Source organism: Drosophila biarmipes, chromosome 2L (genome assembly GCF_025231255.1).
Source record: "Drosophila biarmipes strain raj3 chromosome 2L, RU_DBia_V1.1, whole genome shotgun sequence".
Lineage (NCBI taxonomy): Eukaryota > Metazoa > Arthropoda > Insecta > Diptera > Drosophilidae > Drosophila > Drosophila biarmipes.
Window position 1 is genome coordinate 24,230,473 of NC_066612.1, and position 27,005 is coordinate 24,257,477.

Here is a 27,005-nt window from a genome sequence, read left to right on the forward strand (position 1 = left end):
AGTGTACCCTTGTAGCCGCATTAATTTTAGCTGCTTTACCAGAGTATCTAAATGGAAAGTATATATGGCTCCAAAGTTCTTCAGAAAAAAACATAAATTGAATTTTTATCACGCATTTTATTGGCAAACGGCAAGCTGAAAATTTAGTTTCTTTGGTTAAATATGTTGTGGCCCTGAAAAGGGCCTTTTTGGATCTTCCTCCCCATACGCAGCAGGAGAAAATTACTTGGAGCTGGTGTACTTGGTGACAGCCTTGGTTCCCTCACTGACGGCGTGCTTCGCCAACTCTCCGGGCAGAAGTAGGCGAACAGCCGTTTGGATCTCCCGACTGGTGATAGTCGAGCGCTTGTTGTAGTGAGCCAGACGAGAAGCCTCGGCAGCAATGCGTTCGAAGATATCATTCACAAAGCTGTTCATGATGCTCATCGCCTTCGACGAAATGCCCGTGTCGGGGTGGACCTGCTTCAGGACCTTGTAAATGTAGATGGCGTAGCTCTCCTTCCTCTTGCGCTTCTTCTTCTTGTCGCTCTTGGTGATGTTCTTCTGGGCTTTGCCAGCCTTCTTGGCTGCCTTTCCACTAGTTTTCGGCGGCATTATTCACTTCACTTATGATTTCACAAACACAACTCACTGATCATAATGGTGCCCAAGCGCGTTCAACTTTATACTTTTTCTCGAGCCATGTTTTCAGGTCTGGGGCACCCACCCCTAACTGAACGCGCAGGCAGACGGAAAAGTATAAATATGTGGCTACCAGGGGCTCGTCGAGCATTCGTTTTTAGTGTGTAAAGTGAACTAAGTGAAATACTCGTAAAGCAAAATGTCTGGTCGTGGAAAAGGTGGCAAAGTGAAGGGAAAGGCGAAGTCCCGCTCCAACCGTGCCGGTCTTCAGTTCCCAGTAGGCCGTATTCACCGTCTGCTCCGCAAGGGCAACTATGCCGAGCGAGTTGGTGCCGGCGCTCCAGTTTACCTGGCTGCTGTGATGGAATATCTGGCCGCTGAGGTTCTCGAGTTGGCTGGAAATGCTGCTCGTGACAACAAGAAGACTAGGATTATCCCGCGTCATCTGCAGCTGGCCATCCGCAACGACGAGGAGTTGAACAAGCTGCTCTCCGGCGTCACCATTGCCCAGGGTGGAGTGTTGCCCAACATACAGGCTGTTCTGTTGCCCAAAAAGACCGAGAAGAAGGCTTAAACGTTTGATACATACTTGTACATAAAAAACAAACCCAACCGTCCTTTTCAGGACGACCAAGGTGTTACCAAAGAATTGAAGAATTTTCAATACTAATACCATATTATTAAAACAATAAGTATAAGGACGTGTGGGAAACTGATGTCGATTTTGTATAAGCGTTGGTCCTATAGCAGTCGGACAGAAATAAGACCTAAGAGGTTCATCGCAAAATGGCGAATTTCTGTCAATGCTGTATCTGCGGCACAGCCTGTACAAAATAGATGTGTATCTACCTGAACTACTTTCATTTCAAATTTCATTTTGGTTCAATAAACATATATTATTTATGAAGCATCAACTTTCAAATCAAAGCATTATTGGAAAATGTGTCTCCTTTGGAAATTTAAATGGTGGTCCTGAAAAGGACCGATTGCTGAAAAAGTACAAGCTGTACTAGTTTTTTAACCGCCGAAGCCGTACAGGGTGCGGCCTTGCCTCTTCAGTGCGTACACAACGTCCATGGCGGTGACGGTCTTCCTCTTGGCGTGTTCGGTGTAGGTGACGGCATCACGGATAACGTTCTCCAAGAACACCTTCAGAACGCCTCGTGTTTCCTCGTATATAAGTCCGGAGATGCGTTTTACACCGCCACGACGAGCCAAACGGCGGATAGCTGGCTTCGTGATACCCTGGATGTTGTCACGCAGCACTTTGCGATGACGCTTGGCGCCTCCTTTTCCCAAGCCTTTGCCTCCTTTACCACGACCAGTCATATTTCACTTCTCTTCTCTACTGTTAACACACTGCACGATACGAGTCACTGAAGAACTATTTCCAAATTTTCGACGAGCTCATATTTATACCTAAACCCCCAGAAACACGAGCGAGTCCGAACGATATGTTCGTCTCGCTCTCCGCTCGACAACTGAGATGGACTCTGCTTCCCTCTCTTTTCAACCCTCCCCGTTTTGCTATATAAGGAGGTAGCAAATGCGGCTATCGTTTATTGTGTTTTGAAACGTGAAGTGAACGTGAACAGCAGTGAATTCGAAAATGGCCCGTACCAAGCAAACCGCTCGCAAATCGACTGGTGGCAAGGCGCCACGCAAGCAACTGGCTACTAAGGCCGCTCGCAAGAGCGCCCCCGCCACCGGAGGCGTGAAGAAGCCTCATCGGTACCGCCCTGGAACTGTTGCCCTGCGTGAGATCCGTCGATACCAGAAGAGTACCGAGCTGCTGATCCGCAAGCTGCCTTTCCAGCGTCTGGTGCGTGAAATCGCTCAGGACTTCAAGACTGACCTGCGATTCCAGAGCTCGGCGGTGATGGCTCTGCAGGAAGCTAGCGAGGCCTATCTAGTAGGCCTCTTTGAAGATACCAACTTGTGTGCCATTCATGCCAAGCGTGTCACCATCATGCCCAAGGACATCCAGTTGGCCCGTCGCATTCGCGGCGAGCGTGCTTAGGTCGAGACGGCTTCAACTGGCTGCCAGTGCGCTAACATAATTTGTACAAATCGGTCCTTTTCAGGACCACAAATTAATTCAATGAGATACTAATTTTATCTGGAGGCTTTAACATAAAAATAAAGAAAAATTATTTTCCGTCCCGTTTTTTTAAGTGAATTGAATAATTGTTAATTCATTTTTTCCAATTTGTACTGCCTTGATAAATTTAATAGTAGTCGGAAATTGTCTTTTGATTTGAGTTCCCGGGGTTTTTTATGTGACAGCTGCTGTGCGGTACCGATGGTCAAGACTTTCAAACAGAAAAAATAAAAAAAAATACTAAATGCAGCATAAAAAAATATTAACTGGGCTAATGAATCTGTTGGTTGTTTAATAAACAAAATTTCATATATTTTCTTTATAATTTTAACTGCAGTGCAACCTCCAAGATATTTTTTAATAGGGACGCAAAATAAACAGTTTGTAGCTATATGTATATATTTCTGAAAATTGTTTAGAGTATTTTGAAATATTAGATAAAGCTAATATATAATATTAGTTTTTTACAATATATTTTATTTTTTTTTTATCAAATGTTTTTTAACAAATTTCGTTTTGAATGTCGGCATGTATTGAGAAAGGGTAGCGTTATATGGAACAACCACGATCAACATAAGACATTCAAACATCAACAAATAATATAAAAACTTTTGAGCGCTATTTATAAATTAGACATAGCTGCTAAGGAATGCATAACGTCTTATAAAAAACAAGAAAAATATTAAAACATGTACTTTTTATATTTTTTCTTTAATATTAACTTAAGTGTGGTCTCAGGCCTCAATGGAATTTATATATGGGACGGATATTAGCAAAATGTAGTGAAAACTATTAATAACAATGCCCCAAAAGCTGGACTGCGCTAAGCAAAGACATAATAAATATAAGAAAACATCGAACAAATACCACATTTTAAGTTAATTATATTTTTAACAATCAGAAAACTATTGCCGAGTGTGTTCTCACAGCCAATTTTGCATGTAGCCAAGGGACAACTTGAAACAAATAAAAAAATACCTAAAGTAATAATAAGTATAAAGACTTGTAGTATTACTTAAAGTAAAATGTTCAAACTTCATTTTTCCTTAGCAAGTTACAAAATATTTCTAGAAATCTTATTTTAAAATGTTTTTTTAAAGTAATTATTCATGTTACGAATGTCAATCTTGAAGTTGATACGGCTATAAAAGGTTACAAAAACAAGAACATAACATTTCTAGCACATTACCTTCTTAATTTATCGTTTTTGAATGTAAAACGATAAAAAAATTATTTAGTTTTAGTATCTTAAGCCCTGAAAATAAGAAAATAAGTTTGCACTTCAAGCAAAAATTAGCAGAGCAAATGACTGATGCCAGACTCACAGTTGAAGTGCTCTCCTCCTCGATTCTCATTCGAACGAAGGAGGTTGGTCACAAGCGCGCGCTCCGTTTTCTATACAAAAAAGTGTAGTTTAGTGAAAAAAAATGTCTGATTCTGCAGTTGCAACGTCCGCTTCCCCAGTGGCTGCTCCCCCAGCGTCAGTTGAGAAGAAGCTGGCCACCAAAAAGGCATCTGGTTCCGCTGCCTTAAAAGCAAAGAAGGCCGCTGCCCCGCCATCGCATCCGCCAACTCAACAAATGGTGGACGCTTCTATCAAGAATTTGAAGGAACGAGGTGGCTCATCTCTTCTGGCAATCAAGAAATACATCACCGCCACCTACAAATGCGATGCCCAGAAGCTGGCTCCATTCATAAAGAAATACTTGAAATCTGCCGTGGTCAATGGAAAGTTGATCCAAACAAAGGGAAAAGGCGCGTCTGGTTCATTCAAACTGTCGGCCTCCGCCAAGAAGGATCCGAAGCCGAAGCCTGCGTCTGCTGAGAAGAAGGTGAAAAGCCGTCAAAAAGACCGGAGCCACCGCCAAGAAAGTTGCCGCCGCAGCTGCCGACAAGAAGCCCAAGGCTAAGAAGGCTGTGGCCACCAAAAAGACCGCAGAGAAGAAGAAAACAGAGAAGGCGAAGGCCAAGGATGCAAAGAAAACTGGAACCGTGAAGGCGAAGCCAGCAGCAGCGAAGGCCAAGTCGACCGCAGTGAAGCCGAAGGCAGCAAAAGCAGCAAAGGCCAAGCCAGCGGCCTCTGCTAAGCCCAAAAAGGCGGTGAAGAAAGCAGCGGCGCCTGCTACCGCTAAGAAACCGAAAGTCAAGACTACGGCTGCCAAGAAGTAAATTGTGAAAAAGTACAGTACCTGGTACATGCTCGCAATCGTAATTTTAGATTTTGAAATATGAAATTTAAACAAGCCCTTTTCAGGGCTACAACGTTCGTTTACAGGAGAAAGAAACTTTCAATTCACTTATCCGATTATTTTATGGCCATTCGCATTTTTCCACATTTAATTGGACTCGATTAGTTTATGATTAAAAAAGAAATATGTAATAAGAATATGTCATAACTTGTGTCTTAATACAAATAATTATAAGTGTACCCTTGTAGCCGCATTAATTTTAGCTGCTTTACCAGAGTATCTAAATGGAAAGTATATATGGCTCCAAAGTTCTTCAGAAAAAAACACAAATTGAACTTTTATCACGCATTTTATTGGCAAACGGCAAGCTGAAAATTTAGTTTCTTTGGTTAAATATGTTGTGGCCCTGAAAAGGGCCTTTTTGGATCTTCCTCCCCATACGCAGCAGGAGAAAATTACTTGGAGCTGGTGTACTTGGTGACAGCCTTGGTTCCCTCACTGACGGCGTGCTTCGCCAACTCTCCGGGCAGAAGTAGGCGAACAGCCGTTTGGATCTCCCGACTGGTGATAGTCGAGCGCTTGTTGTAGTGAGCCAGACGAGAAGCCTCGGCAGCAATGCGTTCGAAGATATCATTCACAAAGCTGTTCATGATGCTCATCGCCTTCGACGAAATGCCCGTGTCGGGGTGGACCTGCTTCAGGACCTTGTAAATGTAGATGGCGTAGCTCTCCTTCCTCTTGCGCTTCTTCTTCTTGTCGCTCTTGGTGATGTTCTTCTGGGCTTTGCCAGCCTTCTTGGCTGCCTTTCCACTAGTTTTCGGCGGCATTATTCACTTCACTTATGATTTCACAAACACAACTCACTGATCATAATGGTGCCCAAGCGCGTTCAACTTTATACTTTTTCTCGAGCCATGTTTTCAGGTCTGGGGCACCCACCCCTAACTGAACGCGCAGGCAGACGGAAAAGTATAAATATGTGGCTACCCGGGGCTCGTCGAGCATTCGTTTTTAGTGTGTAAAGTGAAATACTCGTAAAGCAAAATGTCTGGTCGTGGAAAAGGTGGCAAAGTGAAGGGAAAGGCGAAGTCCCGCTCCAACCGTGCCGGTCTTCAGTTCCCAGTAGGCCGTATTCACCGTCTGCTCCGCAAGGGCAACTATGCCGAGCGAGTTGGTGCCGGCGCTCCAGTTTACCTGGCTGCTGTGATGGAATATCTGGCCGCTGAGGTTCTCGAGTTGGCTGGAAATGCTGCTCGTGACAACAAGAAGACTAGGATAATCCCGCGTCATCTGCAGCTGGCCATCCGCAACGACGAGGAGTTGAACAAGCTGCTCTCCGGCGTCACCATTGCCCAGGGTGGAGTGTTGCCCAACATACAGGCTGTTCTGTTGCCCAAAAAGACCGAGAAGAAGGCTTAAACGTTTGATACATACTTGTACATAAAAAACAAACCCAACCGTCCTTTTCAGGACGACCAAGGTGTTACCAAAGAATTGAAGAATTTTCAATACTAATACCATATTATTAAAACAATAAGTATAAGGACGTGTGGGAAACTGATGTCGATTTTGTATAAGCGTTGGTCCTATAGCAGTCGGACAGAATAAGACCTAAGAGGTTCATCGCAAAATGGCGAATTTCTGTCAATGCTGTATCTGCGGCACAGCCTGTACAAAATAGATGTGTATCTACCTGAACTACTTTCATTTCAAATTTCATTTTGGTTCAATAAACATATATTATTTATGAAGCATCAACTTTCAAATCAAAGCATTATTGGAAAATGTGTCTCCTTTGGAAATTTAAATGGTGGTCCTGAAAAGGACCGATTGCTGAAAAAGTACAAGCTGTACTAGTTTTTTAACCGCCGAAGCCGTACAGGGTGCGGCCTTGCCTCTTCAGTGCGTACACAACGTCCATGGCGGTGACGGTCTTCCTCTTGGCGTGTTCGGTGTAGGTGACGGCATCACGGATAACGTTCTCCAAGAACACCTTCAGAACGCCTCGTGTTTCCTCGTATATAAGTCCGGAGATGCGTTTTACACCGCCACGACGAGCCAAACGGCGGATAGCTGGCTTCGTGATACCCTGGATGTTGTCACGCAGCACTTTGCGATGACGCTTGGCGCCTCCTTTTCCCAAGCCTTTGCCTCCTTTACCACGACCAGTCATATTTCACTTCTCTTCTCTACTGTTAACACACTGCACGATACGAGTCACTGAAGAACTATTTCCAAATTTTCGACGAGCTCATATTTATACCTAAACCCCCAGAAACACGAGCGAGTCCGAACGATATGTTCGTCTCGCTCTCCGCTCGACAACTGAGATGGACTCTGCTTCCCTCTCTTTTCAACCCTCCCCGTTTTGCTATATAAGGAGGTAGCAAATGCGGCTATCGTTTATTGTGTTTTGAAACGTGAAGTGAACGTGAACAGCAGTGAATTCGAAAATGGCCCGTACCAAGCAAACCGCTCGCAAATCGACTGGTGGCAAGGCGCCACGCAAGCAACTGGCTACTAAGGCCGCTCGCAAGAGCGCCCCCGCCACCGGAGGCGTGAAGAAGCCTCATCGGTACCGCCCTGGAACTGTTGCCCTGCGTGAGATCCGTCGATACCAGAAGAGTACCGAGCTGCTGATCCGCAAGCTGCCTTTCCAGCGTCTGGTGCGTGAAATCGCTCAGGACTTCAAGACTGACCTGCGATTCCAGAGCTCGGCGGTGATGGCTCTGCAGGAAGCTAGCGAGGCCTATCTAGTAGGCCTCTTTGAAGATACCAACTTGTGTGCCATTCATGCCAAGCGTGTCACCATCATGCCCAAGGACATCCAGTTGGCCCGTCGCATTCGCGGCGAGCGTGCTTAGGTCGAGACGGCTTCAACTGGCTGCCAGTGCGCTAACATAATTTGTACAAATCGGTCCTTTTCAGGACCACAAATTAATTCAATGAGATACTAATTTTATCTGGAGGCTTTAACATAAAAATAAAGAAAAATTATTTTCCGTCCCGTTTTTTTAAGTGAATTGAATAATTGTTAATTCATTTTTTCCAATTTGTACTGCCTTGATAAATTTAATAGTAGTCGGAAATTGTCTTTTGATTTGAGTTCCCGGGGTTTTTTATGTGACAGCTGCTGTGCGGTACCGATGGTCAAGACTTTCAAACAGAAAAAATAAAAAAAAATACTAAATGCAGCATAAAAAAATATTAACTGGGCTAATGAATCTGTTGGTTGTTTAATAAACAAAATTTCATATATTTTCTTTATAATTTTAACTGCAGTGCAACCTCCAAGATATTTTTTAATAGGGACGCAAAATAAACAGTTTGTAGCTATATGTATATATTTCTGAAAATTGTTTAGAGTATTTTGAAATATTAGATAAAGCTAATATATAATATTAGTTTTTTACAATATATTTTATTTTTTTTTTATCAAATGTTTTTTAACAAATTTCGTTTTGAATGTCGGCATGTATTGAGAAAGGGTAGCGTTATATGGAACAACCACGATCAACATAAGACATTCAAACATCAACAAATAATATAAAAACTTTTGAGCGCTATTTATAAATTAGACATAGCTGCTAAGGAATGCATAACGTCTTATAAAAAACAAGAAAAATATTAAAACATGTACTTTTTATATTTTTTCTTTAATATTAACTTAAGTGTGGTCTCAGGCCTCAATGGAATTTATATATGGGACGGATATTAGCAAAATGTAGTGAAAACTATTAATAACAATGCCCCAAAAGCTGGACTGCGCTAAGCAAAGACATAATAAATATAAGAAAACATCGAACAAATACCACATTTTAAGTTAATTATATTTTTAACAATCAGAAAACTATTGCCGAGTGTGTTCTCACAGCCAATTTTGCATGTAGCCAAGGGACAACTTGAAACAAATAAAAAAATACCTAAAGTAATAATAAGTATAAAGACTTGTAGTATTACTTAAAGTAAAATGTTCAAACTTCATTTTTCCTTAGCAAGTTACAAAATATTTCTAGAAATCTTATTTTAAAATGTTTTTTTAAAGTAATTATTCATGTTACGAATGTCAATCTTGAAGTTGATACGGCTATAAAAGGTTACAAAAACAAGAACATAACATTTCTAGCACATTACCTTCTTAATTTATCGTTTTTGAATGTAAAACGATAAAAAAATTATTTAGTTTTAGTATCTTAAGCCCTGAAAATAAGAAAATAAGTTTGCACTTCAAGCAAAAATTAGCAGAGCAAATGACTGATGCCAGACTCACAGTTGAAGTGCTCTCCTCCTCGATTCTCATTCGAACGAAGGAGGTTGGTCACAAGCGCGCGCTCCGTTTTCTATACAAAAAAGTGTAGTTTAGTGAAAAAAAATGTCTGTTGCAGTTGCAACGTCCGCTTCCCCAGTGGCTGCTCCCCCAGCGCCAGTTGAGAAGAAGCTGGCCACCAAAAAGGCATCTGGTTCCGCTGCCTTAAAAGCAAAGAAGGCCGCTGCCCCGCCATCGCATCCGCCAACTCAACAAATGGTGGACGCTTCTATCAAGAATTTGAAGGAACGAGGTGGCTCATCTCTTCTGGCAATCAAGAAATACATCACCGCCACCTACAAATGCGATGCCCAGAAGCTGGCTCCATTCATAAAGAAATACTTGAAATCTGCCGTGGTCAATGGAAAGTTGATCCAAACAAAGGGAAAAGGCGCGTCTGGTTCATTCAAACTGTCGGCCTCCGCCAAGAAGGATCCGAAGCCGAAGCCTGCGTCTGCTGAGAAGAAGGTGAAAAGCAAGAAGGTAGCCGTCAAAAAGACCGGAGCCACCGCCAAGAAAGTTGCCGCCGCAGCTGCCGACAAGAAGCCCAAGGCTAAGAAGGCTGTGGCCACCAAAAAGACCGCAGAGAAGAAGAAAACAGAGAAGGCGAAGGCCAAGGATGCAAAGAAAACTGGAACCGTGAAGGCGAAGCCAGCAGCAGCGAAGGCCAAGTCGACCGCAGTGAAGCCGAAGGCAGCAAAAGCAGCAAAGGCCAAGCCAGCGGCCTCTGCTAAGCCCAAAAAGGCGGTGAAGAAAGCAGCGGCGCCTGCTACCGCTAAGAAACCGAAAGTCAAGACTACGGCTGCCAAGAAGTAAATTGTGAAAAAGTACAGTACCTGGTACATGCTCGCAATCGTAATTTTAGATTTTGAAATATGAAATTTAAACAAGCCCTTTTCAGGGCTACAACGTTCGTTTACAGGAGAAAGAAACTTTCAATTCACTTATCCGATTATTTTATGGCCATTCGCATTTTTCCACATTTAATTGGACTCGATTAGTTTATGATTAAAAAAGAAATATGTAATAAGAATATGTCATAACTTGTGTCTTAATACAAATAATTATAAGTGTACCCTTGTAGCCGCATTAATTTTAGCTGCTTTACCAGAGTATCTAAATGGAAAGTATATATGGCTCCAAAGTTCTTCAGAAAAAAACACAAATTGAACTTTTATCACGCATTTTATTGGCAAACGGCAAGCTGAAAATTTAGTTTCTTTGGTTAAATATGTTGTGGCCCTGAAAAGGGCCTTTTTGGATCTTCCTCCCCATACGCAGCAGGAGAAAATTACTTGGAGCTGGTGTACTTGGTGACAGCCTTGGTTCCCTCACTGACGGCGTGCTTCGCCAACTCTCCGGGCAGAAGTAGGCGAACAGCCGTTTGGATCTCCCGACTGGTGATAGTCGAGCGCTTGTTGTAGTGAGCCAGACGAGAAGCCTCGGCAGCAATGCGTTCGAAGATATCATTCACAAAGCTGTTCATGATGCTCATCGCCTTCGACGAAATGCCCGTGTCGGGGTGGACCTGCTTCAGGACCTTGTAAATGTAGATGGCGTAGCTCTCCTTCCTCTTGCGCTTCTTCTTCTTGTCGCTCTTGGTGATGTTCTTCTGGGCTTTGCCAGCCTTCTTGGCTGCCTTTCCACTAGTTTTCGGCGGCATTATTCACTTCACTTATGATTTCACAAACACAACTCACTGATCATAATGGTGCCCAAGCGCGTTCAACTTTATACTTTTTCTCGAGCCATGTTTTCAGGTCTGGGGCACCCACCCCTAACTGAACGCGCAGGCAGACGGAAAAGTATAAATATGTGGCTACCCGGGGCTCGTCGAGCATTCGTTTTTAGTGTGTAAAGTGAAATACTCGTAAAGCAAAATGTCTGGTCGTGGAAAAGGTGGCAAAGTGAAGGGAAAGGCGAAGTCCCGCTCCAACCGTGCCGGTCTTCAGTTCCCAGTAGGCCGTATTCACCGTCTGCTCCGCAAGGGCAACTATGCCGAGCGAGTTGGTGCCGGCGCTCCAGTTTACCTGGCTGCTGTGATGGAATATCTGGCCGCTGAGGTTCTCGAGTTGGCTGGAAATGCTGCTCGTGACAACAAGAAGACTAGGATTATCCCGCGTCATCTGCAGCTGGCCATCCGCAACGACGAGGAGTTGAACAAGCTGCTCTCCGGCGTCACCATTGCCCAGGGTGGAGTGTTGCCCAACATACAGGCTGTTCTGTTGCCCAAAAAGACCGAGAAGAAGGCTTAAACGTTTGATACATACTTGTACATAAAAAACAAACCCAACCGTCCTTTTCAGGACGACCAAGGTGTTACCAAAGAATTGAAGAATTTTCAATACTAATACCATATTATTAAAACAATAAGTATAAGGACGTGTGGGAAACTGATGTCGATTTTGTATAAGCGTTGGTCCTATAGCAGTCGGACAGAATAAGACCTAAGAGGTTCATCGCAAAATGGCGAATTTCCGTCAATGCTGTATCTGCGGCACAGCCTGTACAAAATAGATGTGTATCTACCTGAACTACTTTCATTTCAAATTTCATTTTGGTTCAATAAACATATATTATTTATGAAGCATCAACTTTCGAATCAAAGCATTATTGGAAAATGTGTCTCTTTGGAAATTTAAATGGTGGTCCTGAAAAGGACCGATTGCTGAAAAAGTACAAGCTGTACTAGTTTTTTAACCGCCGAAGCCGTACAGGGTGCGGCCTTGCCTCTTCAGTGCGTACACAACGTCCATGGCGGTGACGGTCTTCCTCTTGGCGTGTTCGGTGTAGGTGACGGCATCACGGATAACGTTCTCCAAGAACACCTTCAGAACGCCTCGTGTTTCCTCGTATATAAGTCCGGAGATGCGTTTTACACCGCCACGACGAGCCAAACGGCGGATAGCTGGCTTCGTGATACCCTGGATGTTGTCACGCAGCACTTTGCGGTGACGCTTGGCGCCTCCTTTTCCCAAGCCTTTGCCTCCTTTACCACGACCAGTCATATTTCACTTCTCTTCTCTACTGTTAACACACTGCACGGTACGAAAGTCACTGAAGAACTATTTCCAAATTTTCGACGAGCTCATATTTATACCTAAACCCCCAGAAACACGAGCGAGTCCGAAAGATATGTTCGTCTCGCTCTCCGCTCGACAACTGAGATGGACTCTGCTTCCCTCTCTTTTCAACCCTCCCCGTTTTGCTATATAAGGAGGTAGCAAATGCGGCTATCGTTTATTGTGTTTTGAAACGTGAAGTGAACGTGAACAGCAGTGAATTCGAAAATGGCCCGTACCAAGCAAACCGCTCGCAAATCGACTGGTGGCAAGGCGCCACGCAAGCAACTGGCTACAAAGGCCGCTCGCAAGAGCGCCCCCGCCACCGGAGGCGTGAAGAAGCCTCATCGGTACCGCCCTGGAACTGTTGCCCTGCGTGAGATCCGTCGATACCAGAAGAGTACCGAGCTGCTGATCCGCAAGCTGCCTTTCCAGCGTCTGGTGCGTGAAATCGCTCAGGACTTCAAGACTGACCTGCGATTCCAGAGCTCGGCGGTGATGGCTCTGCAGGAAGCTAGCGAGGCCTATCTAGTAGGCCTCTTTGAAGATACCAACTTGTGTGCCATTCATGCCAAGCGTGTCACCATCATGCCCAAGGACATCCAGTTGGCCCGTCGCATTCGCGGCGAGCGTGCTTAAGTCGAGACGGCTTCAACTGGCTGCCAGTGCGCTTACATAATTTGTACAAATCGGTCCTTTTCAGGACCACAAATTACATTCAATGGGATACTAATTTTATCTGGAGGCTTTAACATAAAAATAAAGAAAATTATTTTCCGACCCGTTTTTTTAAGCGAATTGAATAATTGTTAATTCATTTTTGCAATTTGTACTGCCTTGATAAAATTTAATAGTAGTCGGAAATTGTCTTTTGATTTGAGTTCCCGGGGTTTTTTATGTGACAGCTGCTGTGCGGTACCGATGGTCAAGACTTTCAAACAGAAAAAATAAAAAAAAATACTAAATGCAGCATAAAAAAATATTAACTGGGCTAATGAATCTGTTGGTTGCTTAATAAACAAAATTTCATATATTTTCTTTATAATTTTAACTGCAGTGCAACCTCCAAGATATTTTTTAATAGGGACGCAAAATAAACAGTTTGTAGCTATATGTAAATATTTCTGAAAATTGTTTATAGTATATTGAAATATTAGATAAAGCTAATATATAATATTAGTTTTTTACAATATATTTTATTTTTTTTTTTATCAAATGTTTTTTAACAAATTTCGTTTTGAATGTCGGCATGTATTGAGAAAGGGTAGCGTTATATGGAACAACCACGATCAACATAAGACATTCAAACATCAACAAAAAATATAAAAACTTTTAAGCGCTATTTATAAATTAGACTAAGGAATGCATAACGTCTTATAAAAAACAAGAAAAATATTAAAACATGTACTTTTTATATTTTTTCTTTAATATTAACTTAAGTGTGGTCTCAGGCCTCAATGGAATTTATATATGGGACGGATATTAGCAAAATGTAGTGAAAACTATTAATAATAATGCCCCAAAAGCTGGACTGCGCTAAGCAAAGACATAATAAATATAAGAAAACATCGAACAAATACCACATTTTAAGTTAACTATATTTTTAACAATCAGAAAACTATTGCCGAGTGTGTTCTCACAGCCAATTTTGCATGTAGCCAAGGGACAACTTGAAACAAATAAAAAAATACCTAAAGTAATAATAAGTATAAAGACTTGTAGTATTACTTAAAGTAAAATGTTCAAACTTCATTTTTCCTTAGCAAGTTACAAAATATTTCTAGAAATCTTATTTTAAAATGTTTTTTTAAAGTAATTATTCATGTTACGAATGTCAATCTTGAAGTTGATACGGCTATAAAAGGTTACAAAAACAAGAACATAACATTTCTAGCACATTACCTTCTTAATTTATCGTTTTTGAATGTAAAACGATAAAAAAATTATTTAGTTTTAGTATCTTAAGCCCTGAAAATAAGAAAATAAGTTTGCACTTCAAGCAAAAATTAGCAGAGCAAATGACTGATGCCAGACTCACAGTTGAAGTGCTCTCCTCCTCGATTCTCATTCGAACGAAGGAGGTTGGTCACAAGCGCGCGCTCCGTTTTCTATACAAAAAAGTGTAGTTTAGTGAAAAAAAATGTCTGATTCTGCAGTTGCAACGTCCGCTTCCCCAGTGGCTGCTCCCCCAGCGCCAGTTGAGAAGAAGCTGGCCACCAAAAAGGCATCTGGTTCCGCTGCCTTAAAAGCAAAGAAGGCCGCTGCCCCGCCATCGCATCCGCCAACTCAACAAATGGTGGACGCTTCTATCAAGAATTTGAAGGAACGAGGTGGCTCATCTCTTCTGGCAATCAAGAAATACATCACCGCCACCTACAAATGCGATGCCCAGAAGCTGGCTCCATTCATAAAGAAATACTTGAAATCTGCCGTGGTCAATGGAAAGTTGATCCAAACAAAGGGAAAAGGCGCGTCTGGTTCATTCAAACTGTCGGCCTCCGCCAAGAAGGATCCGAAGCCGAAGCCTGCGTCTGCTGAGAAGAAGGTGAAAAGCAAGAAGGTAGCCGTCAAAAAGACCGGAGCCACCGCCAAGAAAGTTGCCGCCGCAGCTGCCGACAAGAAGCCCAAGGCTAAGAAGGCTGTGGCCACCAAAAAGACCGCAGAGAAGAAGAAAACAGAGAAGGCGAAGGCCAAGGATGCAAAGAAAACTGGAACCGTGAAGGCGAAGCCAGCAGCAGCGAAGGCCAAGTCGACCGCAGTGAAGCCGAAGGCAGCAAAAGCAGCAAAGGCCAAGCCAGCGGCCTCTGCTAAGCCCAAAAAGGCGGTGAAGAAAGCAGCGGCGCCTGCTACCGCTAAGAAACCGAAAGCCAAGACTACGGCTGCCAAGAAGTAAATTGTGAAAAAGTACAGTACCTGGTACATGCTCGCAATCGTAATTTTAGATTTTGAAATCTGAAATTTAAACAAGCCCTTTTCAGGGCTACAACGTTCGTTTACAGGAGAAAGAAACTTTCAATTCACTTATCCGATTATTTTATGGCCATTCGCATTTTTCCACATTTAATTGGACTCGATTAGTTTATGATTAAAAAAGAAATATGTAATAAGAATATGTCATAACTTGTGTCTTAATACAAATAATTATAAGTGTACCCTTGTAGCCGCATTAATTTTAGCTGCTTTACCAGAGTATCTAAATGGAAAGTATATATGGCTCCAAAGTTCTTCAGAAAAAAACATAAATTGAATTTTTATCACGCATTTTATTGGCAAACGGCAAGCTGAAAATTTAGTTTCTTTGGTTAAATATGTTGTGGCCCTGAAAAGGGCCTTTTTGGATCTTCCTCCCCATACGCAGCAGGAGAAAATTACTTGGAGCTGGTGTACTTGGTGACAGCCTTGGTTCCCTCACTGACGGCGTGCTTCGCCAACTCTCCGGGCAGAAGTAGGCGAACAGCCGTTTGGATCTCCCGACTGGTGATAGTCGAGCGCTTGTTGTAGTGAGCCAGACGAGAAGCCTCGGCAGCAATGCGTTCGAAGATATCATTCACAAAGCTGTTCATGATGCTCATCGCCTTCGACGAAATGCCCGTGTCGGGGTGGACCTGCTTCAGGACCTTGTAAATGTAGATGGCGTAGCTCTCCTTCCTCTTGCGCTTCTTCTTCTTGTCGCTCTTGGTGATGTTCTTCTGGGCTTTGCCAGCCTTCTTGGCTGCCTTTCCACTAGTTTTCGGCGGCATTATTCACTTCACTTATGATTTCACAAACACAACTCACTGATCATAATGGTGCCCAAGCGCGTTCAACTTTATACTTTTTCTCGAGCCATGTTTTCAGGTCTGGGGCACCCACCCCTAACTGAACGCGCAGGCAGACGGAAAAGTATAAATATGTGGCTACCCGGGGCTCGTCGAGCATTCGTTTTTAGTGTGTAAAGTGAACTAAGTGAAATACTCGTAAAGCAAAATGTCTGGTCGTGGAAAAGGTGGCAAAGTGAAGGGAAAGGCGAAGTCCCGCTCCAACCGTGCCGGTCTTCAGTTCCCAGTAGGCCGTATTCACCGTCTGCTCCGCAAGGGCAACTATGCCGAGCGAGTTGGTGCCGGCGCTCCAGTTTACCTGGCTGCTGTGATGGAATATCTGGCCGCTGAGGTTCTCGAGTTGGCTGGAAATGCTGCTCGTGACAACAAGAAGACTAGGATTATCCCGCGTCATCTGCAGCTGGCCATCCGCAACGACGAGGAGTTGAACAAGCTGCTCTCCGGCGTCACCATTGCCCAGGGTGGAGTGTTGCCCAACATACAGGCTGTTCTGTTGCCCAAAAAGACCGAGAAGAAGGCTTAAACGTTTAATACATACTTGTACATAAAAAACAAACCCAACCGTCCTTTTCAGGACGACCAAGGTGTTACCAAAGAATTGAAGAATTTTCAATACTAATACCATATTATTAAAACAATAAGTATAAGGACGTGTGGGAAACAGATGTCGATTTTGTATAAGCGTTGGTCCTATAGCAGTCGGCCAGAAATAAGACCTAAGAGGTTCATCGCAAAATGGCGAATTTCCGTCAATGCTGTATCTGCGGCACAGCCTGTACAAAATAGATGTGTATCTACCTGAACCACTTTCATTTCAAATTTCATTTTGGTTCAATAAACATATATTATTTATGAAGCATCAACTTTCGAATCAAAGCATTATTGGAAAATGTGTCTCTTTGGAAATTTAAATGGTGGTCCTGAAAAGGACCGATTGCTGAAAAAGTACAAGCTGTACTAGTTTTTTAACCGCCGAAGCCGTACAGGGTGCGGCCTTGCCTCTTCAGTGCGTACACAACGTCCATGGCGGTGACGGTCTTCCTCTTGGCGTGTTCGGTGTAGGTGACGGCATCACGGATAACGTTCTCCAAGAACACCTTCAGAACGCCTCGTGTTTCCTCGTATATAAGTCCGGAGATGCGTTTTACACCGCCACGACGAGCCAAACGGCGGATAGCTGGCTTCGTGATACCCTGGATGTTGTCACGCAGCACTTTGCGGTGACGCTTGGCGCCTCCTTTTCCCAAGCCTTTGCCTCCTTTACCACGACCAGTCATATTTCACTTCTCTTCTCTACTGTTAACACACTGCACGGTACGAAAGTCACTGAAGAACTATTTCCAAATTTTCGACGAGCTCATATTTATACCTAAACCCCCAGAAACACGAGCGAGTCCGAAAGATATGTTCGTCTCGCTCTCCGCTCGACAACTGAGATGGACTCTGCTTCCCTCTCTTTTCAACCCTCCCCGTTTTGCTATATAAGGAGGTAGCAAATGCGGCTATCGTTTATTGTGTTTTGAAACGTGAAGTGAACGTGAACAGCAGTGAATTCGAAAATGGCCCGTACCAAGCAAACCGCTCGCAAATCGACTGGTGGCAAGGCGCCACGTAAGCAACTGGCTACTAAGGCCGCTCGCAAGAGCGCTCCCGCCACCGGAGGCGTGAAGAAGCCTCATCGGTACCGCCCTGGAACTGTTGCCCTGCGTGAGATCCGTCGATACCAGAAGAGTACCGAGCTGCTGATCCGCAAGCTGCCTTTCCAGCGTCTGGTGCGTGAAATCGCTCAGGACTTCAAGACTGACCTGCGATTCCAGAGCTCGGCGGTGATGGCTCTGCAGGAAGCTAGCGAGGCCTATCTAGTAGGCCTCTTTGAAGATACCAACTTGTGTGCCATTTTTCCAATTTGTACTGCCTTGATAAAATTTAATAGTAGTCGGAAATTGTCTTTTGATTTGAGTTCCCGGGGTTTTTTATGTGACAGCTGCTGTGCGGTACCGATGGTCAAGACTTTCAAACAGAAAAAATAAAAAAAAATACTAAGTGCAGCATAAAAAAATATTAACTGGGCTAATGAATCTGTTGGTTGCTTAATAAACAAAATTTCATATATTTTCTTTATAATTTTAACTGCAGTGCAACCTCCAAGATATTTTTTAATAGGGACGCAAAATAAACAGTTTGTAGCTATATGTAAATATTTCTGAAAATTGTTTATAGTATATTGAAATATTAGATAAAGCTAATATATAATATTAGTTTTTTACAATATATTTTATTTTTTTTTTTATCAAATGTTTTTTAACAAATTTCGTTTTGAATGTCGGCATGTATTGAGAAAGGGTAGCGTTATATGGAACAACCACGATCAACATAAGACATTCAAACATCAACAAAAAATATAAAAACTTTTAAGCGCTATTTATAAATTAGACATAGCTGCTAAGGAATGCATAACGTCTTATAAAAAACAAGAAAAATATTAAAACATGTACTTTTTATATTTTTTCTTTAATATTAACTTAAGTGTGGTCTCAGGCCTCTATGGAATTTATATATGGGACGGATATTAGCAAAATGTAGTGAAAACTATTAATAATAATGCCCCAAAAGCTGGACTGCGCTAAGCAAAGACATAATAAATATAAGAAAACATCGAACAAATACCACATTTTAAGTTAACTATATTTTTAACAATCAGAAAACTATTGCCGAGTGTGTTCTCACAGCCAATTTTGCATGTAGCCAAGGGACAACTTGAAACAAATAAAAAAATACCTCAAGTAATAATAAGTATAAAGACTTGTAGTATTACTTAAAGTAAAATGTTCAAACTTCATTTTTCCTTAGCAAGTTACAAAATATTTCTAGAAATCTTATTTTAAAATGTTTTTTTAAAGTAATTATTCATGTTACGAATGTCAATCTTGAAGTTGATACGGCTATAAAAGGTTACAAAAACAAGAACATAACATTTCTAGCACATTACCTTCTTAATTTATCGTTTTTGAATGTAAAACGATAAAAAAATTATTTAGTTTTAGTATCTTAAGCCCTGAAAATAAGAAAATAAGTTTGCACTTCAAGCAAAAATTAGCAGAGCAAATGACTGAGCCAGACTCACAGTTAAAGTGCTCTCCTCCTCGATTCTCATTCGAACGAAGGAGGTTGGTCACAAGCGCGCGCTCCGTTTTCTATACAAAAAAGTGTAGTTTAGTGAAAAAAAATGTCTGATTCTGCAGTTGCAACGTCCGCTTCCCCAGTGGCTGCTCCCCCAGCGCCAGTTGAGAAGAAGCTGGCCACCAAAAAGGCATCTAGTTCCGCTGCCTTAAAAGCAAAGAAGGCCGCTGCCCCGCCATCGCATCTGCCAACTCAACAAATGGTGGACGCTTCTATCAAGAATTTGAAGGAACGAGGTGGCTCATCTCTTCTGGCAATCAAGAAATACATCACCGCCACCTACAAATGCGATGCCCAGAAGCTGGCTCCATTCATAAAGAAATACTTGAAATCTGCCGTGGTCAATGGAAAGTTGATCCAAACAAAGGGAAAAGGCGCGTCTGGTTCATTCAAACTGTCGGCCTCCGCCAAGAAGGATCCGAAGCCGAAGCCTGCGTCTGCTGAGAAGAAGGTGAAAAGCAAGAAGGTAGCCGTCAAAAAGACCGGAGCCACCGCCAAGAAAGTTGCCGCCGCAGCTACCAAGAAGCCCAAGGCTAAGAAGGCTGTGGCCACCAAAAAGACCGCAGAGAAGAAGAAAACAGAGAAGGCGAAGGCCAAGGATGCAAAGAAAACTGGAACCGTGAAGGCGAAGCCAGCAGCAGCGAAGGCCAAGTCGACCGCAGTGAGCCGAAGGCAGCAAAAGCAGCAAAGGCCAAGCCAGCGGCCTCTGCTAAGCCCAAAAAGGCGGTGAAGAAAGCAGCGGCGCCTGCTACCGCTAAGAAACCGAAAGCCAAGACTACGGCTGCCAAGAAGTAAATTGTGAAAAAGTACAGTACCTGGTACATGCTCGCAATCGTAATTTTAGATTTTGAAATCTGAAATTTAAACAAGCCCTTTTCAGGGCTACAACGTTCGTTTACAGGAGAAAGAAACTTTCAATTCACTTATCCGATTATTTTATGGCCATTCGCATTTTTCCACATTTGATTGGACTCGATTAGTTTATGATTAAAAAAGAAATATGTAATAAGAATATGTCATAACTTGTGTCTTAATACAAATAATTATAAGTGTACCCTTGTAGCCGCATTAATTTTAGCTGCTTTACCAGAGTATCTAAATGGAAAGTATATATGGCTCCAAAGTTCTTCAGAAAAAAACATAAATTGAATTTTTATCACGCATTTTATTGGCAAACGGCAAGCTGAAAATTTAGTTTCTTTGGTTAAATATGTTGTGGCCCTGAAAAGGGCCTTTTTGGATCTTCCTCCCCATACGCAGCAGGAGAAAATTACTTGGAGCTGGTGTACTTGGTGACAGCCTTGGTTCCCTCACTGACGGCGTGCTTCGCCAACTCTCCGGGCAGAAGTAGGCGAACAGCCGTTTGGATCTCCCGACTGGTGATAGTCGAGCGCTTGTTGTAGTGAGCCAGACGAGAAGCCTCGGCAGCAATGCGTTCGAAGATATCATTCACAAAGCTGTTCATGATGCTCATCGCCTTCGACGAAATGCCCGTGTCGGGGTGGACCTGCTTCAGGACCTTGTAAATGTAGATGGCGTAGCTCTCCTTCCTCTTGCGCTTCTTCTTCTTGTCGCTCTTGGTGATGTTCTTCTGGGCTTTGCCAGCCTTCTTGGCTGCCTTTCCACTAGTTTTCGGCGGCATTATTCACTTCACTTATGATTTCACAAACACAACTCACTGATCATAATGGTGCCCAAGCGCGTTCAACTTTATACTTTTTCTCGAGCCATGTTTTCAGGTCTGGGGCACCCACCCCTAACTGAACGCGCAGGCAGACGGAAAAGTATAAATATGTGGCTACCCGGGGCTCGTCGAGCATTCGTTTTTAGTGTGTAAAGTGAACTAAGTGAAATACTCGTAAAGCAAAATGTCTGGTCGTGGAAAAGGTGGCAAAGTGAAGGGAAAGGCGAAGTCCCGCTCCAACCGTGCCGGTCTTCAGTTCCCAGTAGGCCGTATTCACCGTCTGCTCCGCAAGGGCAACTATGCCGAGCGAGTTGGTGCCGGCGCTCCAGTTTACCTGGCTGCTGTGATGGAATATCTGGCCGCTGAGGTTCTCGAGTTGGCTGGAAATGCTGCTCGTGACAACAAGAAGACTAGGATTATCCCGCGTCATCTGCAGCTGGCCATCCGCAACGACGAGGAGTTGAACAAGCTGCTCTCCGGCGTCACCATTGCCCAGGGTGGAGTGTTGCCCAACATACAGGCTGTTCTGTTGCCCAAAAAGACCGAGAAGAAGGCTTAAACGTTTGATACATACTTGTACATAAAAAACAAACCCAACCGTCCTTTTCAGGACGACCAAGGTGTTACCAAAGAATTGAAGAATTTTCAATACTAATACCATATTATTAAAACAATAAGTATAAGGACGTGTGGGAAACAGATGTCGATTTTGTATAAGCGTTGGTCCTATAGCAGTCGGCCAGAAATAAGACCTAAGAGGTTCATCGCAAAATGGCGAATTTCCGTCAATGCTGTATCTGCGGCACAGCCTGTACAAAATAGATGTGTATCTACCTGAACCACTTTCATTTCAAATTTCATTTTGGTTCAATAAACATATATTATTTATGAAGCATCAACTTTCGAATCAAAGCATTATTGGAAAATGTGTCTCTTTGGAAATTTAAATGGTGGTCCTGAAAAGGACCGATTGCTGAAAAAGTACAAGCTGTACTAGTTTTTTAACCGCCGAAGCCGTACAGGGTGCGGCCTTGCCTCTTCAGTGCGTACACAACGTCCATGGCGGTGACGGTCTTCCTCTTGGCGTGTTCGGTGTAGGTGACGGCATCACGGATAACGTTCTCCAAGAACACCTTCAGAACGCCTCGTGTTTCCTCGTATATAAGTCCGGAGATGCGTTTTACACCGTCACGACGAGCCAAACGGCGGATAGCTGGCTTCGTGATACCCTGGATGTTGTCACGCAGCACTTTGCGGTGACGCTTGGCGCCTCCTTTTCCCAAGCCTTTGCCTCCTTTACCACGACCAGTCATATTTCACTTCTCTTCTCTACTGTTAACACACTGCACGGTACGAAAGTCACTGAAGAACTATTTCCAAATTTTCGACGAGCTCATATTTATACCTAAACCCCCAGAAACACGAGCGAGTCCGAAAGATATGTTCGTCTCGCTCTCCGCTCGACAACTGAGATGGACTCTGCTTCCCTCTCTTTTCAACCCTCCCCGTTTTGCTATATAAGGAGGTAGCAAATACGGCTATCGTTTATTGTGTTTTGAAACGTGAAGTGAACGTGAACAGCAGTGAATTCGAAAATGGCCCGTACCAAGCAAACCGCTCGCAAATCGACTGGTGGCAAGGCGCCACGTAAGCAACTGGCTACTAAGGCCGCTCGCAAGAGCGCTCCCGCCACCGGAGGCGTGAAGAAGCCTCATCGGTACCGCCCTGGAACTGTTGCCCTGCGTGAGATCCGTCGATACCAGAAGAGTACCGAGCTGCTGATCCGCAAGCTGCCTTTCCAGCGTCTGGTGCGTGAAATCGCTCAGGACTTCAAGACTGACCTGCGATTCCAGAGCTCGGCGGTGATGGCTCTGCAGGAAGCTAGCGAGGCCTATCTAGTAGGCCTCTTTGAAGATACCAACTTGTGTGCCATTCATGCCAAGCGTGTCACCATCATGCCCAAGGACATCCAGTTGGCCCGTCGCATTCGCGGCGAGCGTGCTTAAGTCGAGACGGCTTCAACTGGCTGCCAGTGCGCTTACATAATTTGTACAAATCGGTCCTTTTCAGGACCACAAATTACATTCAATGGGATACTAATTTTATCTGGAGGCTTTAACATAAAATTAAAGAAAATTATTTTCCGTCCCGTTTTTTTAAGCGAATTGAATAATTGTTAATTCATTTTTCCAATTTGTACTGCCTTGATAAAATTTAATAGTAGTCGGAAATTGTCTTTTGATTTGAGTTCCCGGGGTTTTTTATGTGACAGCTGCTGTGCGTTACCGATGGTCAAGACTTTCAAACAGAAAAAATAAAAAAAAATACTAAGTGCAGCATAAAAAAATATTAACTGGGCTAATGAATCTGTTGGTTGCTTAATAAACAAAATTTCATATATTTTCTTTATAATTTTAACTGCAGTGCAACCTCCAAGATATTTTTTAATAGGGACGCAAAATAAACAGTTTGTAGCTATATGTAAATATTTCTGAAAATTGTTTATAGTATACTGAAATATTAGATAAAGCTAATATATAATATTAGTTTTTTACAATATATTTTATTTTTTTTTTTTATCAAATGTTTTTTAACAAATTTCGTTTTGAATGTCGGCATGTATTGAGAAAGGGTAGCGTTTAATGGAACAACCACGATCAACATAAGACATTCAAACATCAACAAAAAATATAAAAACTTTTAAGCGCTATTTATAAATTAGACATAGCTGCTAAGGAATGCATAACGTCTTATAAAAAACAAGAAAAATATTAAAACATGTACTTTTTATATTTTTCTTTAATATTAACTTAAGTGTGGTCTCAGGCCTCTATGGAATTTATATATGGGACGGATATTAGCAAAATGTAGTGAAAACTATTAATAATAATGCCCCAAAAGCTGGACTGCGCTAAGCAAAGACATAATAAATATAAGAAAACATCGAACAAATACCACATTTTAAGTTAACTATATTTTTAACAATCAGAAAACTATTGCCGAGTGTGTTCTCACAGCCAATTTTGCATGTAGCCAAGGGACAACTTGAAACAAATAAAAAAATACCTAAAGTAATAATAAGTATAAAGACTTGTAGTATTACTTAAAGTAAAATGTTCAAACTTCATTTTTCCTTAGCAAGTTACAAAATATTTCTAGAAATCTTATTTTAAAATGTTTTTTTAAAGTAATTATTCATGTTACGAATGTCAATCTTGAAGTTGATACGGCTATAAAAGGTTACAAAAACAAGAACATAACATTTCTAGCACATTACCTTCTTAATTTATCGTTTTTGAATGTAAAACGATAAAAAAATTATTTAGTTTTAGTATCTTAAGCCCTGAAAATAAGAAAATAAGTTTGCACTTCAAGCAAAAATTAGCAGAGCAAATGACTGATGCCAGACTCACAGTTGAAGTGCTCTCCTCCTCGATTCTCATTCGAACGAAGGAGGTTGGTCACAAGCGCGCGCTCCGTTTTCTATACAAAAAAGTGTAGTTTAGTGAAAAAAAATGTCTGATTCTGCAGTTGCAACGTCCGCTTCCCCAGTGGCTGCTCCCCCAGCGCCAGTTGAGAAGAAGCTGGCCACCAAAAAGGCATCTGGTTCCGCTGCCTTAAAAGCAAAGAAGGCCGCTGCCCCGCCATCGCATCCGCCAACTCAACAAATGGTGGACGCTTCTATTAAGAATTTGAAGGAACGAGGTGGCTCATCTCTTCTGGCAATCAAGAAATACATCACCGCCACCTACAAATGCGATGCCCAGAAGCTGGCTCCATTCATAAAGAAATACTTGAAATCTGCCGTGGTCAATGGAAAGTTGATCCAAACAAAGGGAAAAGGCGCGTCTGGTTCATTCAAACTGTCGGCCTCCGCCAAGAAGGATCCGAAGCCGAAGCCTGCGTCTGCTGAGAAGAAGGTGAAAAGCAAGAAGGTAGCCGTCAAAAAGACCGGAGCCACCGCCAAGAAAGTTGCCGCCGCAGCTACCGACAAGAAGCCCAAGGCTAAGAAGGCTGTGGCCACCAAAAAGACCGCAGAGAAGAAGAAAACAGAGAAGGCGAAGGCCAAGGATGCAAAGAAAACTGGAACCGTGAAGGCGAAGCCAGCAGCAGCGAAGGCCAAGTCGACCGCAGTGAAGCCGAAGGCAGCAAAAGCAGCAAAGGCCAAGCCAGCGGCCTCTGCTAAGCCCAAAAAGGCGGTGAAGAAAGCAGCGGCGCCTGCTACCGCTAAGAAACCGAAAGCCAAGACTACGGCTGCCAAGAAGTAAATTGTGAAAAAGTACAGTAGCTGGTACATGCTCGCAATCGTAATTTTAGATTTTGAAATCTGAAATTTAAACAAGCCCTTTTCAGGGCTACAACGTTCGTTTATAGGAGAAAGAAACTTTCAATTCACTTATCCGATTATTTTATGGCCATTCGCATTTTTCCACATTTGATTGGACTCGATTAGTTTATGATTAAAAAAGAAATATGTAATAAGAATATGTCATAACTTGTGTCTTAATACAAATAATTATAAGTGTACCCTTGTAGCCGCATTAATTTTAGCTGCTTTACCAGAGTATCTAAATGGAAAGTATATATGGCTCCAAAGTTCTTCAGAAAAAAACATAAATTGAATTTTTATCACGCATTTTATTGGCAAACGGCAAGCTGAAAATTTAGTTTCTTTGGTTAAATATGTTGTGGCCCTGAAAAGGGCCTTTTTGGATCTTCCTCCCCATACGCAGCAGGAGAAAATTACTTGGAGCTGGTGTACTTGGTGACAGCCTTGGTTCCCTCACTGACGGCGTGCTTCGCCAACTCTCCGGGCAGAAGTAGGCGAACAGCCGTTTGGATCTCCCGACTGGTGATAGTCGAGCGCTTGTTGTAGTGAGCCAGACGAGAAGCCTCGGCAGCAATGCGTTCGAAGATATCATTCACAAAGCTGTTCATGATGCTCATCGCCTTCGACGAAATGCCCGTGTCGGGGTGGACCTGCTTCAGGACCTTGTAAATGTAGATGGCGTAGCTCTCCTTCCTCTTGCGCTTCTTCTTCTTGTCGCTCTTGGTGATGTTCTTCTGGGCTTTGCCAGCCTTCTTGGCTGCCTTTCCACTAGTTTTCGGCGGCATTATTCACTTCACTTATGATTTCACAAACACAACTCACTGATCATAATGGTGCCCAAGCGCGTTCAACTTTATACTTTTTCTCGAGCCATGTTTTCAGGTCTGGGGCACCCACCCCTAACTGAACGCGCAGGCAGACGGAAAAGTATAAATATGTGGCTACCCGGGGCTCGTCGAGCATTCGTTTTTAGTGTGTAAAGTGAACTAAGTGAAATACTCGTAAAGCAAAATGTCTGGTCGTGGAAAAGGTGGCAAAGTGAAGGGAAAGGCGAAGTCCCGCTCCAACCGTGCCGGTCTTCAGTTCCCAGTAGGCCGTATTCACCGTCTGCTCCGCAAGGGCAACTATGCCGAGCGAGTTGGTGCCGGCGCTCCAGTTTACCTGGCTGCTGTGATGGAATATCTGGCCGCTGAGGTTCTCGAGTTGGCTGGAAATGCTGCTCGTGACAACAAGAAGACTAGGATTATCCCGCGTCATCTGCAGCTGGCCATCCGCAACGACGAGGAGTTGAACAAGCTGCTCTCCGGCGTCACCATTGCCCAGGGTGGAGTGTTGCCCAACATACAGGCTGTTCTGTTGCCCAAAAAGACCGAGAAGAAGGCTTAAACGTTTGATACATACTTGTACATAAAAAACAAACCCAACCGTCCTTTTCAGGACGACCAAGGTGTTACCAAAGAATTGAAGAATTTTCAATACTAATACCATATTATTAAAACAATAAGTATAAGGACGTGTGGGAAACAGATGTCGATTTTGTATAAGCGTTGGTCCTATAGCAGTCGGCCAGAAATAAGACCTAAGAGGTTCATCGCAAAATGGCGAATTTCCGTCAATGCTGTATCTGCGGCACAGCCTGTACAAAATAGATGTGTATCTACCTGAACCACTTTCATTTCAAATTTCATTTTGGTTCAATAAACATATATTATTT

The 27,005-nt window shown here is 42.9% G+C and overlaps 1 protein-coding gene across 1 annotated transcript; it reads left to right on the forward strand.

Moving 5' to 3' along the window:
* The first annotated feature begins 7,185 nt into the window (after positions 1 to 7,185).
* LOC127010785 (histone H3) lies at positions 7,186 to 23,033 on the forward strand. The gene is made up of 2 exons (XM_050885704.1): positions 7,186 to 7,294; positions 22,487 to 23,033. The coding sequence occupies exon 2, from the start codon at positions 22,557 to 22,559 to the stop codon at positions 22,965 to 22,967; it is 411 nt and encodes a 136-aa protein (XP_050741661.1). The 5' UTR covers positions 7,186 to 7,294; positions 22,487 to 22,556; the 3' UTR covers positions 22,968 to 23,033.
* Positions 23,034 to 27,005: the final 3,972 nt, after the last annotated feature.